At 39.0% G+C, this 20221-nt stretch overlaps 1 protein-coding gene across 1 annotated transcript; it reads right to left on the bottom strand.

Annotated features, from left to right (window-relative positions):
- Positions 1–15: 15 nt before the first annotated feature.
- On the bottom strand, positions 16–20220 carry tmc8 (transmembrane channel-like 8). The gene is made up of 16 exons (XM_017684922.2): positions 20042–20220; positions 17639–17861; positions 15465–15613; positions 14086–14220; positions 13936–13985; positions 9891–10030; positions 7690–7837; positions 6335–6496; positions 5946–6100; positions 4549–4624; positions 3627–3721; positions 1988–2174; positions 1754–1884; positions 1489–1641; positions 967–1045; positions 16–553 (listed from the first exon to the last, which is right to left on the bottom strand). Exons 1-16 carry the CDS (start codon positions 20085–20087, stop codon positions 431–433), a joined length of 2052 nt encoding a protein of 683 aa, XP_017540411.1. The 5' UTR covers positions 20088–20220; the 3' UTR covers positions 16–430.
- Position 20221: the final 1 nt, after the last annotated feature.

The following is a 20221-nucleotide window of genomic DNA, read 5'->3' as shown; positions in this document are numbered from 1 at the left end:
AAACCACACCCATTATTCTGTCCAGCAGAATTTATTGAATATGGCTTGAAAGACTTTATTTAAAGTTACACTTTTGCAGCAGATTAGAAGTCAAGAGCATTACACATTACATAATGTTTAAAAAGCCTTACCACTTTTTTTAACTAACATTTAAAGAAATAGCTTCACCAAGCATGCAAATGTGGCTAACAATGAAATCAATCTAGTAGCTGCTAATAGGCATTCATTGTTTTATGACGATACCTGTCATTTTCAGCATGGTTTACCAAAAAAGCACATACTTTCTTTGTAGAATCTGATACTGAGGATAATACCGAGGCTCAACCTTTTTTCCCATTCTACTAGTATCTGCTCTGAGGCCTAGTTTACTCCTAGCAGTTATTGCAAGCATCCATCTGAGTGTAAGCCATTTTTCAGAGGAAGACAGTTATTAGGACTCTCTTGATATGTTGGATACATAATCAGCCATCTCCTCAGTGTTCTTTTGGATCTTCTTCTGTCTCCTGACCAGTGTGGAGTGCTGCTTAACCAGGAAACGCTTATCTGAGCTACACTGCAAGGCAAGAAGGTGGGCATGACACAAGACATTAATATAGCTCTGTGTTTTAAGCCAAACCCAGGAACAGTGCTGTTCACTAAACATTACTGACCTAATGGCAGAATCAGCTTAACAAATCTGCATTATACAGTTTAAAAGTCAAAACATGAACCCCTTAAATCCTGTAATATTTTTTTCAGTGTTATAATAAAAGATTTTTTTACACCATTTGAAAATACCTGCTCCTCTTCACATTGTGTGAACATTTCATAATCAATAGACAAAGGAAAAAGGTTCAGAACTACTAAAATCTTGTGACACTAACATATGCTAAATTTAGGAGTAGAGATACAAAATCTTGTTATTTAGGCAATGATTTGTTCCACAGAAGGAAAACTGTAACCTTCTGCTTCAGCATCTACACTTACCATAATTAGCATGTCCTTCAGTCTTTCTATGGCCTTGCGATTGGCTGTTCCCCGAGAAACAAAGGATGTTAGGATGATGCTGTAAAACAGAACAGTTTATAATACAGACAGTATGTACATGAATATCCACACACACACACACACACACACACACACACACACACACACACACACACACACACTTTTTTTACACAATACATAGTTTATATATATGTAGGTACCTATGTGTAATAACAAACACAAACATACACCTCCAATTTTTCTACATCATTTGAACACAGCACTTTTATATTGTGCCTTTTACTGTAAATTTACTATTTTGGAGTTTTTAGACAGCGATGAATATGGAAGTACCTATACATAATATGTCCTATATGTATTATACTTGTGTAAGTACCTACATGTAATAATATGTCCATAATGTATTATATATGCAAGTAAAATGCGTAATCCTAAACCTGACAAAAAAAAGAAATATTATGCTTTTTCAGTTAAAAAAAACTATATGTATGAACTACTTACGCCTCAGCCAGTATGAGAGCAAATGCAAAGGCCTCAGAAGTGATGTAACTTATGGCTTTCTGAGCAGGCAGTGGAAGTGTCTCCACACACTTACTGGTCACATTAAACACAGAGTTTTCATAGGTGAACGGTCCGCAATGACCTCTCTCAAACCTGAGCAGGAGCAGACACAGCGGGAGAAGTGTGGGCTGAAAGTAATGTTACCTATTTGAATGGTCTCTAATACATAAATAATAATCCTTATTTTAATCCAGCACTGTCATACCTATTGATATTGATCCCGAGTGTAACTGCAGACATGATGAGGCCTAGTAGGAGCATGAAATTAAATAGAACCGAAGAGCTGGTGGTCCGGAACATTCTCTGAGCCGGAACGCAACACCGTACCAAAGTGAACTGGAGAGCAGGTAGGACAATATGCTTTATCATATGGCTGCATTTGAAACTATACGGTTCCTTTTAAATAAAAGTATGTACTAACACAGTATGGCATACACACCTTCTTCATGTAGAAGATAGCCAGTAGCTTTAAAATACTGATGGCTGGCAGAAGGGGACAGTAGAAGACTCCCACCCAAATGACTGTTTGACTGTATACCAGATCCAACACGTTTAAGGGGATCACAAACTCTGGCTTGCCTACCATCTTTACCAGCTTAGAGGAAGGACACTTCTCTACTAGCAAACTATGGGGAGCAATTAAGGACAAAAAGAGCAAATAAAGCACCTGGCACTTGGTAAAAAATGGCAGTCATAAAATTTACATAGCCAGTTAGCCATATGATATGTTTTGTTTTGCACAGAAGTTACCAGGCTAAGCTAGCTAACAAGCAATGCACTCTGACTAGCACTGCACAAACAGCATGCTTAAATCATCACACACTTATCTCAACCGCACACTTGTTGAGTCATTACAAATAGAACTGCTTATGTGGCTGTTTGGATATTTTCTGTATTGCACAGCTAAAAACTGTTTTAGCACCCTTCTTCAAATCTGAGTCTTGCATGTGTTTGGCTTATTTGGGCCTGAAACCCGGACACATGGCATTGCATATGGGTTTAACCTGAGCTAAACCTGGCTAAATTCTGTCTGAACTCGACCCAGCCTAACCTGAAGCACATAGTTAAGTTTTGATTTAGAAATTGACCCAAGTGCAGCAAAATGTTGTCCAAACCTAACCTATAACAGTACACAAAGTATCAGATTAAATCTGACAGGATGGCTACTATATGAAGTAACTGTAAAGACAGTAATAGCCATTATTATATCACTGATGACTAAAATACAAACAATGTAAAATAATGTGTCAAAATTTAAAAAATCTAATTTAGTCTAAATTCTACTATAAAAAATGCATTAATTCAGCAATGATTTGGAAAACATCTCAAACGTTTTTTGGTCTGGACAAAGTTTTGAAAACTTGCTGTTCTCATTCTGCGCGATGCTAATAAAGCACAATGTAAGCCTTCACCTGTTTAAAGTTAAGACTCCTTAAGATGCCAGTACTTGTTAGCTACATTAGCCTCCAAGCTACAGCATAAAACTAAAGAAGCAAAGCTCATCAAACAACTGAACCTCTGACTGTAACAGGGAGCGAGGAGGTGGACGCACGTGCTGAGATAAGCAAGATTTATTAAGGGCAAATCCAGGGTCATAGTCGAGACAGTCCAGGGTCAGAGATCCAACACGGATTGATCGGGCGACAGACATGACAGACACCAGAATCCAACAAGCAGAACAGTACAAAGACCAGTACAAACAATACAACCAACACAGCATATAACACCAACAACACAGACAGAGATTCAAACAAAGACCAGTAACCAGACCAGGGAAAACACAGGGCTTAAATACATATGGGTAACAAGGGACAGGTGCAAACACAGGTGGAGACAATCAGGGGTGGAGTCATGAAACGAGGGGACAGGACTAGAAAACCAAAACAAATGCACACGGACAGGACTGCGAGGGGCCAATCGTGACAGTGACTTTCTGGAAAAACCATAACTTTAAGTATTTACAATCACAAAAATCACACTGTTTGTCCATAAATATGATTTCACAAATTTTGTTTTTCTTTTTGAAAATACTATCAAACTAATTCTCTCTGATGACATGATGAGGCAGGAAATCTTACGTTCTGGGATAGGCCACTAGAACATTGCAGACACAGGCCAAGAGGTGAAATACAGTGAGTTTGTACATTTCCTTCCCAAATTCAGTCTCGTCACACTGAAAAACACACACACATTCAGTTGGAGCAAGCCAGCAGTGAAAAACTATGCAGATCAATGAGTGTGTTTACTTAATATTCTGTCAACAGCAGAAAATATTTTCCCTGCAGAAAAAAATCATAGAAAACATTAAAAGTGTCTGTTGGTTCCTGGTGGTGTCCAGTAGTCACTAATGGTATTCTGTGTTTTTCTGATCGGTTGATATGACAATGTTAAGGACTCTAATTGTTTAACAGGTATTTACCAACTTTTCTTATGGGATCTAAATGTGCCCCTCAGGAAACCTGTGGTCTCTAATGGTAACCATTAAGCCAATTTCCGCCAATTCCTATTGTAAAGTAACCCATCAGATTTTAATCCTAATGGTTCTAATTTTTTTAGCAGGGCTGTCAGCAATTTGTTCAATGTGTTTACATTCACTTGGGTAATCAGATAAAGAGAAAACTCCGGGTTTACATGAGTCAGGCGGTAATCGGATTTCTGCTTTGCAACCAGCCAATAAACTCACAGAAGATGTGACGTAAATGTAATGTAAAATTTTTTTTGGTGAAAAGAATGTTTGACTAAATTCTCAAATTTCTAGAAATCCGATTGTGGACTTAATCCAGAGTAAACAGGAAAATGCTGTTTACATGACCACTTAATAATAAGTGGTCATGTATCAGATAACTGCCAATAATAAAATCCAATAATTATCCTATTGTCCATGTGCATGTAAACACTCAATGTGACAGAAATAGTATGTGTACAGTTACTCTATTTGCATTTTATAAGTCTATTTAGTGTATGTAGTTTTTGTGTCAGTTATTTAAATGTACATCTCACCTTGCCTGTCGCAATAGCTTTTCTGATTAGGAAGAAGAGGAAGATCCCTAAACTTGCAAGCTTCAGGAAGATACTCCTGTTGGACACAAACACTGAATTCACATAAATCAGATTCAGTGAAGGTTTTAATTGCAGTGCAACTTCGTTACATCATTAACAGAGATCTGAGTAGCAATAGCAATAATAATGTACACAAAGCTGTTCAGCTAAAAATCTAATCTCCACAATTTTCCTGTTATCACAAATGCAGTCAAGCATCCAAGACTAAAAAGGTTTGTACCCAAGACTTATTACATACTAAAGCTTATTATTCAGTACTATTTGGACCACAGTGCACACTGGCTGAGGCTTTTTTTAGGATATAGAAGTGTGTAATAAAACTTTGGCCCTGCCAGTGGGTCCTGACCATCCTGACCAAGGGCGTAAGCAGCTGCAGAGGTGACAACTATGAGTGGTTTGACTCCCAAGAGCTAAAGAATTACACAATCTCAGTAATTAGTTTTAGAAAGGCTACAGTAGTGAAACTGCACAGAACAGTCTGGAAACAGCTGCTATAGTGAAACTATAGCACCTGGACCACATTCTGAGTTGTGATTGAGCAATCGTTGGCATCAAACCTGGGAAACCTGTTTCAGCAATGATTGTGTTTCACTAGAATTTTATCTGATAACTGACATAACTGAAAGAATTTTCACGTTCAAATTTTTTTCTGATCTTCATTTTCATTTTCATCGATTGTTATGGCTTATTTCACTGTATTTTTGTGGTGTGGTTGGTTAGTGTAGTGGGTAACACCTCTGCCTTCTACGCTGTAGACTGAGGTTCAATAGTACCCTACACAATACATATATATATACACACTTTATATATATATATATATATATATATATATATATATATATATATATATATATATAAAAAGAGTCCTTGGGCAAGACTCCTAACACCACCTTCACCTACCTGTGTATAAATGTACAAAGTGTACAAATTGTAAGTCGCTCTGGATAAGATGCCAAATGTAAATGTATTTTTGATGTTTTGCATCAATCGTGATCTCAACACACAAAGGAAGTGTTTAAAAATAAAAATATTTTCACTAAATAATGATACTGTTAATTAATGTTATGAGCAAATCACATCCCATTTTTCCAGTATCATAATATTATGAGATGAGAGCACTGCAAAGCTGTGCAAGCAATTTTCCCCCAGAAGTGCAAAAGTGTATGATAACGAAAAACAAAATTAATTATTCTCAATATATTCATCCACTATTCCTGCTCTTATTTCAACATCCTAAGCCCAAATTAAACTTCTGTCATCAGATTAGGATGTCAATTGAAAAGTCTTTGATGACAACACTTTCAGTGGGGTACAGATGAAAAACCAAGCCTTCCTACCGGACTAAAGTGAGATTAAGCTGGGTGGTGAGAGAGTAGTCTTCAAACACAGAGATGGTGTTGAACAGTTGTGGCAGTAGAAAGTTGACTAATGTAATGGTGATGGGTGGAAGGTACTCCCAGAAGAGGTTCAGGGTCCAGTGGATAGAAATTTTCTGAAGAGAGAGAGAAACAGAAAAGAGCTGCTATGCTCTGTGTACTGCAATAGGACAGGTATTTATGGTAGCCTGTTTGTACCAGGTAAGGGTTAAAACAATCACCTATATTTTTGTTTCCTCTAATTCTATAATTTTCCCATTTGCAGCTGACCAGCAAGCTGACTGGCTCCTTTTATAAACAGACACCATGTTGAGTTTTCCAAACAATTAACTGTCTCATAGTGTGCCCACCTCCTCAGAGACTTCAGAGGCATAGTAGATCAAGATGAAGGAACCTCCCAGAAGAAGCAGCACCAAAAAGTTAAGAACAGCTCGCAGGAAGCAGAGGACCACCCACTGCTTCAGGGTGCGCTGGGAGACCTTCACACGAAATCTCTGCTCCTCCAGGTCCATCTATGTTAACAGAGAGAGTTCATTCTGTAAAAAACACCTCTGAATTAAGAGCGGGGGTTCCGCTGAACCTCTTCAGGTCAGAGATTTTTCATCTTGTTGTGTTCTGCTGTGTGATTAGCTATGACATTTACAATTTCACTGAAGAAGATTGTTGTGTCAGATGGCTGCACATGAATAAAACATGTTACATCAAGGTAATGGCCATCTTTGAAGAGGAATTCCATAGTTTTTTTTGACATAAATTAATGGTTGAGACGTAACCAAAGTCATTCAGAGTGGTTTGATGTGAAATTGCAGAAAAACGTACTAACTCGGATATCCTTACAGTGACCTTTCTGTTGGCTATCTATTTCAAAATGATGCCTTATTTTCATTAGTTTGATGCCTTGTGCACTGCAAAGCCTGTAGTACACTGTCATTGTAGCTCATACATTGAGGTTTGGAAGCTGTGATCATTTACGCATGTTTTTATATCAAATTCACATCTTAGAAATCACTACTTGAACAGGAGTTTTCACATACCATCATTTTAAGAGCAAATGTTTTGTAAATGTGGCCGCAAGGGTCTCAGCATCTACAGTGCAAAAATAGCTTTATTTACTATCCAAAATGACCAGTGAACTTACACGTCTTCAGAGTTTTTATGTAATGTTGATGATGGTAAAATAATAGTAAATCCAAAAAGAAAGTGTTTTGTCTTACAATGCCCTGCATATACCTATCTGCAATGAATAAAAAAAAAATACATTTTAGGCCAAAACCTCATAACAATGTCTCAGACATCAGACTGTGTATTTCTTACAAATTGCCAATAATAACGTTTTGCGAGGTAGTCTTTAAAACAGTGGTTCTCAATCCTGATCCTGAAGTACCACTGCCATACACCTACTTCACTCCAGGAAGAGTTTGTTAATTAGTTCATTAGTTGAATTAAATATTTTGGATGTTTGGTTCCTATCGCCAACACTGAGAAACATTCTGACTGTACATTTGTTTAGATCGGAGCACAACCACTTTGAATAATTTGGTGTATATCTTAACTGTATGATTCTCATCACATTTTGTCAAATCTTTGGAATCCCATTTTAAGTTTGCTTATTTTGGGTGGATTTCTATTATTTGATCATACTATATATTTTATTATACAGTACAACAGTTTAAGTGTGTGACATTTTGATCAATTCAATTCACACCTTGAGTTCATTTCTGATGAAGCTGTGTTTGAGTGAGGCTGTTTGAGCATCCTGGATACAGAAATCCCAGCCACAGAAGACCTTTTTGCTCATGTTCCCAGTGAAACTGCTCCCGGTCAGCCAAGTGTGCTTATAGCCCACCACCGTTCTGGAAAAGAAAGAAAGCCAGTTGTCAGTTCATTTGACCACATGTAATTCATCATATGACATCAACATCTCCCATTTAGAGCTGAACTCCAAACTCTAAACAGTGTAAAAAACAGTATGTACACAACAATATTCAATGTGCCTATTGTTTGTATTGAGGCAGCAAACAGTAATGCCTTTCAATGTAACTGGAGATTTGTGTTTCTTGAAAATTTATTCTAATGAATGAATGCATGTTAAAGTATCTGTGATGGACTGGTGACCTGTCCAGTGTGTGTCCTGCCTTCTGCCTCATGACAGCTGGGATAGGCAACAGCACACACAGAAAGATAAGTGGTTTAGATGATGATGATGTTGGAGTATGAAATAAACTGCAATCCATTCAGTACAAAAGTAAAATACACATGTACACTGATGAGCCAAAATCTGTTCGATGTGAGAGTGACAGGCTGGCATGAAAACCGGAGTGACTTTGACATGAGCAAAACCATCAGATGACTGGGATGGACATCTCTAAATTGACTTGGCTTGCAATGTCAAGTACCTACCAACAGTGGATCGAGGTGGGACAAACCATGAACCGGTGACAGTGTTTTAGGCATAGAAGGCTCATGATATTGCAAGGTCAGTGAAGGCTACTCTGTTTGGTTCGAACCAATAGAAGGGCTATTGCGGTTTAAGTCCCTAAAATGTTTAGTGATGTTTAAAGGAGGAATGAGTCACAATACACTATGCATCACACCTTGCTGGTTATGGGGCTGTGTAGCTGGAGGCTGGTTAGAGTGCCCATACCAACCTGTTGATTGTTGATAGTACATACAATGGGCACTAAAGCATTGAAACTGGGCTTTGGAGCAATGAAAGGAGGTCATGTGGTCTAATGATTCTTGGCTGAGTATATGTATGGTGGAACCGATGGCACCAGGATGCACTGTAGGAAGAATACAAGCCAGTAGAGGGAATGTGATGCTCTGGGCAGTGTTCTGCTGGGAAACCCTGGGTCCATTTGGTACATCTACCACCTACGTAAACATTATTGCGGACAAGGTACACCCCTTCATGGCATTGGTATTAATCCTAAATGCCAAACTGTACATGCTTCTCAGCAATGATTTAAGGAACATGATACATTCAAGGTGTTGGCCTCCAAAATCCCCAGATCTCTATCCAACGCTATCTGTGGGATGTGCTGGAACAACAAGTCTAATCCGCATCGGCTCCACCTTGCAATTTACAAGACTTAAAGGATCTGCTGATGCCATTCTTGTTGCCAGATACCGCAGGGCACCTTCAGAGGTCTTTTTGAGTTCATGTCTTAAAGGGGAATTCCACTGTTTTTTCAAAATTTCCTTGAGATGTAAAATTAGGCATTAAGAGTGGTTTGAGATGAGGTGGTCTATTCTAGAGGAACTTGCAGACTCATATTTTTTTACAGTGGTGGTGATAGGAGTCAGGGGTCACAATGTCTATAACACAAATATAGCCATTTTATTTACCCTCTGTATTTTATATGTAATGATGATAATGGTAAAATAGTCATAAATCTGATCTGAAAAAATAAGTTTTCATTGGAAACTATTCTTGCCTTACAACACCCTGTTTGTGCCCTGTCATGAACAGATTAAAATAAATGGATTAAAATACATTTTAAGACAAAACTTTATGACGAAACTATCACACAGCAGTGTGTCAGACATCAGGCAACATATCTATGTCATCTCATGTAATAACTTTCTTTTTACGTGCTTTTAGAGGCATTAAACTCTTCAGACGTCTGGTTCTTATCACAACCATTCTGAAAAATTCTGACTCTGCAAGTTTCTCTAAAATGGACCATTACGCAACAAATCACTCTGAATGATTTTGTTTCTCTCAACCATTTAACAGGACATAGCTGTTTTAGTGGCATGTGGTAGATAAACAATATATTAGGCAGGTGGTCATACTGTTTCGGTTCATCAAAGTACATGACTGGTACTGAGTGATAACATAGTTCACTTGCAGATCTACACCACACTTCCACCTATCAGTAGGGAAACAGACAACAGTCTGACCTGTGCACTATCATGATGAGACTGAGGATGAGGATGGAGACCATGCCAGCAAAGAAGAGAAGAGATGTGTTCAAACATATAGGCCCTAAGGCTTTGTATTCGTAGAATGTATAGAAGATCGGGGAACGTTCCAGAAAGCCCTGTAAAGGCAAAAAGAGTGATGGAGAAGAATTGTGAGACTAATCACAGACTGAAGAAGGTCAGAATGAACCAGAGAAGTGGGTGGGGCTCAGAAGTTTTAGGAGCCTATCTTATCATTGTATAAAACCAGGATGCACATACTGTATTTATGGTGTGAATTTATTATCCACCCCAATCTGTTGTTTGAAAATGCAGACACTTTAAACAGCTTATAGATAACTGCTCAATTTGGCTTTGAGATAGTGGGACTACCAACATCACAAAACAAAGAAAATAAACTTTACTTGACCTCTGATTGCTTTAAAGGGAAAGCTAGGCAAAGCATAACATTCACAAGTATAAAATTTCCTCTTTACTCAAAATGTTGCTGATCACCCCCAATATGTTTGGTGTACAAAGCCTTGCATGGAAGCTATGCAGTTACAAAGACTTTAGGTGAGACAGACTTCCATTACTATTTAGCTACAGTTAAATTTTGGCTCCAGTGCAAAACTATAGAAGCAAAACTTGGACACCAAATATGTCTTGGGTGGTCAACTAGGCATGAGGTAAAGGGGAGAATTGTGTTAGTTTGATGTTTTCCTTCCATTCCTTTGCTGCACTGATTTGAATTTTGGAATCAGGATGCCTTCTGTTAAAAACAATGAGATCTAACTTCTTACCATGTGGCCATGAGGGACAGGGAGGCCACATGATAAGCAATAACTTCCTACTCTAAAATGCAGGGGTGTGGCAAAAATAAGGTTCTGCCTTTGGACTAAAATTTTGTAAATATGTCCCATTTCAGGGGCTGCGTCCTTCTGAGGCTGCATTTGAATTGGCACAACTAGGCTGAGCGGCCGAGAAATGTGTCCTTCTTTTCCACGGTAATGAAGGATCCAAGAAGCGCCTCCTGCGACAGCCAACAAATCCTGAGGTTCATTGTGTGCTGTATGGATTCAAGAACATGGTGATATCAACAGAGGAGTGAACAGCGGCTGAGGAGATACACTATATTTCCAAAGGTATTCACTCACCCACCCAAATCATTGAATTCAGGTGTTCAAATAATTTCCAGGGGCGGCACGGTGGCGTGGTGGGTAGCGCTGTCGCCTCACAGTGAGGAGGGCCTGGGTTCGATTCCCCGGCTGGGCAACCAGGGTCCTCTCTGTGTGGAGTTTGCATGTTCTCCCCGTGTCTGCGTGGGTTTCCTCCGGGTTCTCCGGTTTCCTCCCACAGTCCAAAGACATGCAGTCAGGCCAATTGGACATGCTAAATTGCCCCTAGGTGTGAGTGTGTGAGTGACTGCAATGTCTGCAATGTCTGTCTGCCCTGCGATGGACTGGCGACCTGTCCAGGGTGTATCCTGCCTTTCGCCCGATGACTGCTGGGATAGGCTCCAGCATCCCCCTGCGACCCTGACGGAGAAGCGGCTTAGAAGATGGATGGATGGAAATAATTTCCATGACCACAGGTGTATAAAACCAAGCACTCAAGCATGCAAACTGCTTCTACATTAGTGAAAGTGGGTCACTCTCAGGAGCTCAGTGAATTCCAGCATGGTACCATGATAAGATGCCACCTGTGCAACAAGTCCAGTCGTGAAATTTCTTCGCTACTAAATATTCCACTTGCAACTGTCAGTGGTATTATAACAAAGAGGAAGCAATTGGGAATGGCAGCGACTCAGCAACAAAGTGGTAGGCCACGTAAGATGACAGAGTGAGCTCAGCAGATGCTGAGGCACATAGTGCACAGAGGTCACATACTTTCTGCAGAGTCAATTGCTACAGACCTCCAAACTTCATGTGGCCTTCAGATTAGCTCAAGAACAGCGTAGAGAGCTTCATGAAATGGGTTTCCATGACCAAGCAGCTGCATCCAAGCTTTACATCACCAAGTGCAATGCAAAGCATTGAATGCAGTGGTGTAAAGTGCTGCCACTGGACTCTAGAGCAGTGGAGACGTGTTCTCTGGAGTGCCAAATCACACTTCTGTGTCTGACAATCCAATGGACGTGCCTGTGTTTGGCGGTTGCCAGGAGAACGGTAATTGTCTGGCTGCAATGCTCCAAGTGTAATTTCCCTGTTTGTGGGATTGAAAAAAAAGTATCACTTAACTTAACTTAACAAAGCAATGTCCATAAAGAGATGGATGAGCGAGTTTGGTATTCAAGAACTTGACTAGCCTGCACAGAGTCCTGACCTCAACCTGACAGAACACCTTTGGGATGAATTAGAGCAGAGAGTGCAAGCCAGGCATTCTCGTCCAACATCGGTGTCTGACCTCACAAATGCTCTTCTGGAGGAATGGTCAAAATTTCCCATAAACACACTCCTCAACCTTGTGGAAAGCCTTCCCAGTAGAGTGGAAGCTGTTATAGCTGCAATGGGGGTGCTGATATAATATTAAATCCTATGGATTTAGAATGGGATGTCATATATGTTTATATGCATGTGAAAGCAGATGAGTGAATACTTTTGGCAATATAGTGAACATTTAAATATAAGTATTTGGTTTAAACTGAGGCGAACTGCTGATAGAATGTGGGGAAAAAAATCATCAGTAGCCAGCGGGGAAACATCTCCAGCTCTAATAAATATAAATAAAAAACTAAAATCAAAGTTTCTGGCTCCTTTTTTAAAGAACTTTAAAAGAACCTGACAAGAGTGGTGTTTTGTGGCAAAACAGTAAGGGTGATGTGATGCAAACAGAAAATCTGCTGTAGGGCAGACCGTCTGATTCAGCCTTCGTGGGTCTACACAGACTACAAAGACCGCGTCCTTCGAAGGATCCAGCCCCTGAATCGGGACACACCGTGTTTCAGTAGTGACATGAAAATGCGGGACAATTTTTTTTTCTTATTAAACTTTTTGTTTAAAAATTTAATTATTAATAAATCCAATTCTTTTAATGTAACTTTAAAAAAATGTAAAATATTTTTTACAAACAACATAAAAAAATCTGAAATTAAGGGGAAAGGCTTTGGAACAGACACCTTCTGATAAACAATTGCTTCTATTTAACATTTTCAAGTGGAGAGCAGCTTTCAATATGTCCTAAAGAAGGCTGCTAAATTACATGAAATTAGGAATCTGTATCATTTTAAAGCAATTTTCATTCATTGTTTTGCTTGACTATCAAACTGTATCATCTTGATATCTTTCAGAGGACCACAGTGCAAGTAAGCCTATGGGCTTTATTGTGTTTTTATAACACACCACCTTGTACTAAAACAACTCCAAACTACTCCATTGGTTTGTGTTGGATTAGCTGTATCAGAAAACAAACACATTTGTGTAATTTAAAAATATATATATTACAATTTGAATTTGATTGAGTTATTGTTATACATAGTCTTGTCTTGCAGGAAAAAAAGTTTTGGCGTGTTTATGTCTATTCCTGACACTTGATACAGTATATACAGAGAATGCAAAGCTTACTTATTACATCCAGTCATTTGCTAAATATTCAGCAACCACAGTCAAATTAGGTTTTCTTGTTTTTCTAAATGAAACTAAGTTACACATCCTTTACAGAGAACACATTTATGCACATTGTATGTGCAGTCACTGTTTATTTACTTGATTTAACATATTGAACAAAAATAAATGTGACCAAGAAATTTGGATGGACAGCTGTTAATGACTAATTAAAACTTGGACTTCAATATATTTGAATCTTGAACTTGACTTAGTCTTGGTCACATTTCACTGCTATGAAACAAAAGTGGTGAGATACTAATTTCACAAAATGGTGAAATAATAACTTTTCTTCTAATCAAAACACGCCCAAAAAGCAACTGTGACAGCAAACAAAGAGTGATCCATGGTGCCTGACACCCAAAATATAAGACCCTGTCTGACTGTGCTCCACCTATAAAAAACGTTTTGCAGTCCATAAGAGACATGTGGAAGCAACTCACCGAGCCCAGGAAAATGTCTAAAACAGAATCATTCTTCTGTGTCCTGTACCCTGTGAAAAAGGAATAAGGTTTTGAAACACAGGTCAAACAAAGCCAGTGGAGAGGAATACTCAAGGAATTCTTCAGTGATCAATGTTTCACAGAACTTACAAGGTGGGCTTCTATTTCCCACAATCAGTGAAGGAATAAGCACAGATCCAATGATGATAGCACAGTTCAACAGGTTCAGGCACAGGAGGTACCTCAGGAACACAAAATAGGCCTTCACTCCAACGCCGAATCCACCTGCATTCACAACAAAGTATTCTGTCCACATTATGCAGCCTTAGGCTGTAATACTGCAAGCCCATTAAATTGCTTTTGTCAAAAGAAAACCTCCTGTCTCCAAAATGGTAACTTTACAGCAGAAGGAAAAAACCCACTTTACTTTTAATGTAGTGGAAACAGAATTTTTCCAAGTGCACAACATGTTTGGCCTATTTTCTAGTCCAGGGGTCACCAGTTCACAAAGCTTCAAGGATGGGTACAGGTTTTCATTCCAATCAAGCAATAGCTCATAGCAATAGATTCTACACTCTAAAAAAAAGATGATTCTTCAAGGCTTCTTTAGTAAAGACAATGGTTACACAGAACACTCAAAAAACCATTTGCATGCTTAAATGGTTCTATAACCCTTTCATAAATGGTTTTAAACAGCATCAAAAAGAACCGGGAACTTAAATATGGCATTTTATCTGCACATTTTAGACAATTTCTATATATTTACGCATAGTTTAACGCATAAAAAAATAAAATATACAATGTTCCATAACTTTTGCCATCCTTTTTGCTTTTCCAATGTGTTAGATTCAGCAAATAGACTTATAATTGTGTATTAAAATATGCAGCAGTGTGTTCTCTGCAGAGGACGTGTTAACTTACTGTCACATAGAAAATCAATGAAACATGTAACTTGATTGTAATTTGAAACGTGATTTGAACATGTGATGACTGTATGAGGTGGTTTCCTGTTGGCTGCAATGAAAACCTGAAGCCACCTTGACCATTTGCAGAAAAAATTGTGACCCCTGCCTAAAAATACACGCCATGTATTCTCCTTAACTAAACACAATCAATCGTTTAGGGCCCCCCGAGCTACTGGGGGGCCCCCCAAGTAAATACTTTGAAATACTTTACTTTTTGTGTTATCGGTTTTAACACATTTTGTGTAAATAGTAACATGAAATATGTTGCTATTTTATCTATGTGTCTAGTTACTGACACAGCATAACACTTCCGTTTTAATACTGTGCACACAGAGCCACTTTTGGCTAAATGTTTTTGGGTTTGCTCTCAACCCACTGGATGTGTAAAAACCACAGCGACACCACTGTGTCTAGCACACTTGCAGTTGAAGTATAACAGATGGACTACAGTCATGATCATTCACCTATTTGATGGGCCTATAATGTCGGCAGAACTCATAGAGTGGCCATTGAGTGGAAGCACAAAGTAGCAAGCACATTACCACTGAGTGTATATATTCTCACCTTCAATTTTATTGAGGGTCCGTTTCCATGGCAACAATCCTGAGAAGAACATCTCCAGCTGCTCCCTCAGTCGCCTCCTTGCAATTTGCTGACTCTGTGTCCATGATTTCCAGGGATTGATGCTGAGTCTTTCTTGGTTTCTTTTCTCCCTGATAGGCAAGAAATATAATATATCCCAGGAGAGGGCCTCTGTCTGGCTTATTATGTCTGTATTAAGAAATTCTGGGATGCTGGAGTAACTCTAGCTTTGGATGCCTGCTTCTATACCAGTGGACATAAAGAATCATTAACAATGCTGTACATCAGAATAAGCTTAACAGTCACACGTTAATGAGAATGATGAACTTGTTGGTGTGAGTTATTCTCCCTAAACCCCTTTCCCAAGTACAGAAGACACAATCGGTTCAATGCAGGACTGAAACAGAGGGGTGCCAAAAGAGGCAAGTGGTGGGGGGACTTGCTGAGAATGCTGCTAAGGTATTTATTTATTTAAATTTTAATCTAGGCTACATTTCACTAACAGCAGATACAAATAATCCCACACTGTTTTTTTGGCTTGCACATTTGGTTCTAGGAAAATGTTCTGATTTGTAGAAAATCTTTAAGTTACGTGAAGCTCCTTTAAACTTTGGAAATGCACCTTACACTCACACAACTAATTTACAAGAGTTCTTTAAAGAATGATCAATTGAAAGTTTCTTTAGGGAACTAAAAGTGGTGCTATTGCTCTAAAGAACCCTGTTGGCACATTGTATGTTTATTATTGTACAAACATCTTAATTATGACTTTAAAAGAAAACTCCTTGCAAAGCCGTGGATAATCTAAATCAGGGGTGTCAAAGTGAGTTCCTTCCAGGCCACAGCTCTGCAGAGATCGGCATTTTCTAGCTCTCCTAATTCAACTATTTAAGGCCTTGCAAATAAGCTAATAAGTGAGTCAGGTTTGCTTAATAAGGCAGAATACTAGACTGTGCAGACTGTTACCTGGAAGGAGTCTAAAACGACAAGTTTCCACTATTTCATTGTTTATCATACTCACAAGTCCCCCTGGTGGTCCGGGCCCAGAGTTGCAGCCCTTAAAGCCCATTGGGTTAACATGGCCTTGAACCCTTGATGAGACAACATTTGCCTTCTTTTTCGAAGCCATTTGATTAGCCCACGGGTTAAATAGGAGGTGTTTGTGTTTTCTATGGCTTTCTCAAATGTAGAAATAATTATATTTCTCAGCAAGGATATCATGAAAGTGTTATTAAAACTAACACCCTCTCTGCTTCTGTCTTGATGGCATGATTAAATGAACTGATTTAATTAGTTTGCTGTTGTTTTGATTCCTTGTTTGAGTTTTGGCATCACAATTATAGCTAAACAAAGGTAAAAGTCAAATGTAAGCCTTTAAATTACCAAAATCAACAAACAATGATTCCTCTCATCTTACATCAAGAACCCTAATGCCCTTAGTCTACTTTAGCAGCTCCATCTGTTTTTAGGGGCCTGGTAGTGGAGACAATGCACGACACAGGTCCTTAAAACTTGGTTCTGAAACCAAATAAACTTGGTTGTCCAGAAAAGTGCCTTCACGTCTTAGCATTTTGTTGTTTATGCAGAATGACCCTGAGGCAATTAAGCACACTCAACAAGAGCACCCTGTCAGGCACCACTTCTGACTTCTACCTTTGTTAGGCTAAATTTACAACCCCAGGCATTTCTTAACCTCCAATATTTGAAATAAAAACACTTATAAATAAAATATTTTAATCATAATCATAAAATAATCATTTTTAACTTTTCCTTGTATACTTTATACGTTATATTTTATGGCATTGACGTCAACTAAATGAGAAATACGTTCTCTATGTTCAATCCTGCTGCTCACTTCAACCCCTTTACTCAGTCATTTATGGTGAAAACAGCTGAACTATCTGATTTGACAGATAGTCCAATCATTACGTTTGTGTGTCTGTGTCGTTTATTATACCAGAAAATTAATTGATTAGAAAGACTACAATGGAAACAACATTCTAATCCATCAAATTACAGTACCGGAGCTCAGCTCCATCTGCTGTTCACACAAGCCAAAGGTGGTGCTCTGTTCCAGTGTCCCTGGACCCAGTTTTGCTCCTGAATGAGACAATAATGCCAGCTTTCTGCATATGAGTGAGCTTCTCTTTACAAACCTGATCTCCTTCTTTTCCTGCAGAGACAAGGGCAGCATCTTCAATGGTTGTGTTGAGCTCCAGTCTCTGTTCAGATGTGAAACATACTCAAAATCCTCATAATCATCATCCTCCTGAGCCTGATCCACGTACTGGCACCTCCGCTTGGACAGTGAACTGGGCAGCTGCTCATAGATGTCAGTCTGGTAGTACTCGCAGGAGTCGTCTGAGACAATGCTGTCCACTGGAAGGAAGTAAACAACAACCAAGATATGAGGTGATCATAGAAATCCAGTTATGTCCCACTGATCCATATTTACTCTTTGAGATTTTAAAAACACTTGGAAAAATAACTTTGTAGGTTTTATAATTAATGTTTGCTGAGCACTGGAACGATAATAACAGTTACTCCCCCATGTGTTGACTTTAACCTGACATTTCATTTTAAATGTGTCTAGCTGGAAAATGCTAAGTGACAAGTTTAACCAGCACTACAGCAGGGATACGCTGCAGTCATTATCAGCATTAAAATTTCAGGAGATGTGATGCATTACTACATGTTGAGTTCAATCTGTCAGTTGAAATACTTTCATCTTTATTTAATGCGCCCTAACAACACAGTAAGGTATTATGGATTTCTTTGCTATGATATTTGGGTTGGTGAATGTTCCAAAAACCTTTTTAAAGGCTCCAGGCACATCTTACAGCTGATGCATGTGTTCTTTATTGGTTTGCAATAAAGAAAAGATAACATATTGTACCATATTGGATACCATATTGGAGAAATGTTATGTATGTTAACTCTGAGTTATTGTTCACTTGCAGTTATTCTCCATGTTTATTCTTTTAAACAATATTATTGTGAATGCAGGGCCAGTCTTCTTTCACTGTGTTTATGCATCAGAACAAGAAGAACTGGTCAGTGTAGAGCTAGCTGTCGTGCTTCCTGTACAGCACAGCTGGGGCTGACTGTAGCTTTTAATAAAGCACAAAGACTTGTGCATTAGCTCTGTGCGTTCTTTAAGAGCAGTGAACGCTACAATATTGATGACAAAGCATGCTTATTTTGAGGTATCAACAGTATCACACCTGAATATTTAGAACAGTGCCACCTTGAGAGTAATTCATAGCAATGAAGACGTTTCATTGAACATTAAGCTGAGTGTTTAGAAAATAGCTGTTTCTTATTTTAAAGAGAATTCCAGCAGTGTTTCAACATTTCTGTGTAAGATTAATAAAAGACTGTGCCATTCCAGAGAAACTGACCAGTTCAGAAGTGCTCATAGTGCTAATGATAGGAGCCAGGCAGCTGAAGTGTTTAATACCTCTTAATTCCACCTTGCAGAAAGTTACATTACATAAAATGCTTCTGAATATACTGTCTTGGTGCCTGAGACAATATTTAACAGTAGCTTTTCCAGTTACCATACAGCCATTTCATTTTGAATTGCAAATTAAATGTCTAGGCCTACATTTGCATTGAAGACATCGCAACCCCCGGTTGCTATCATCAGTAAGTATCTCTATAATCCACCATTTCTCATCAAACCACTTTGAATTGAATTGAACTATTTGTCACTGTGTTTTGCACACTGTGAAATTAGACCTCTGCATTTAACCTATCCGTGCAGTGAAACCCTCACATACATGCATACTAGTGAACACACACACACTTGCCCGGAGCAGTGGGCAGCCCTATCCATGGCACCCGGGGAGTATTTGGGGGTTGTGCCTTGCTCAGTCATGGACTGTCAGCTGAGGGGATCGAACTGGCGACCTACCGATCACAGGGCTGGTTCCCTGACCTCCAGCCCATGACTGCCACCCCAGCCCACGACTGCCCCCAAGATTGAGTGACTTTGTTTACATCTCAGCATTTGAATTATGCTAAAATTTTGCAGAGTTCATGGAATTTTCCTTTAAGTGAATAGAGTGTCACCTCCGGCTTAGAAGATGTGTGTGTGTGCGTGTGTGTGTTTGTGTGTGTGTGTGTGAATAGAGTGTTAATCAAACATTACCGAAAGACCTAAAACGTAGGCCTGCACTCACAAACTGCAGCTTCCAAATACAGCACCTTTTTTTTCACAGAGCTGTGGCTAACATTTGCAGGGGGCATTGCACAAAACAACAGGAAAACACAATGACAGGCATGATCCACAGCAAGAGGAAGTGATGTGTGAAACTCAACACACAGAAAAAGAAAGAGTCAGTGAACTGAAGCAGAGTGAGGAGAGTTTTACTGCTTAGCATTATTTATATGTTTCTTTTTTACGCTTTGGCTTAGAATGATCTTTTTTGACTGGGGGGATATGTATCTACATATGTTCTCTCACTCGTAGGTCTCCTCCCTTTCAAAACAGCCCATAAAGATACAAAAAGACAAAGCACATGTGAACATACAGGCACAAACACACTAACACTCACCAGATGACAGTCTTTGGAAGCTGACTGTCCTGGAGTCGTTCTCCATATCATCTCAGAGGTTAAACCCAATGCAGAGCACTCGGAACGCTCACGTGGACACACAAATGTTGTACACACGTCAAAGGAATAAGAGACAAAACAAGGAATGAGTGCGCAACAGTATGGGTAGCGCTATGACAC

Source organism: Pygocentrus nattereri, chromosome 15 (genome assembly GCF_015220715.1).
Source record: "Pygocentrus nattereri isolate fPygNat1 chromosome 15, fPygNat1.pri, whole genome shotgun sequence".
Classification (NCBI taxonomy): domain Eukaryota; kingdom Metazoa; phylum Chordata; class Actinopteri; order Characiformes; family Serrasalmidae; genus Pygocentrus; species Pygocentrus nattereri.
This window is presented reverse-complemented; position numbering and strand designations above follow the sequence as displayed.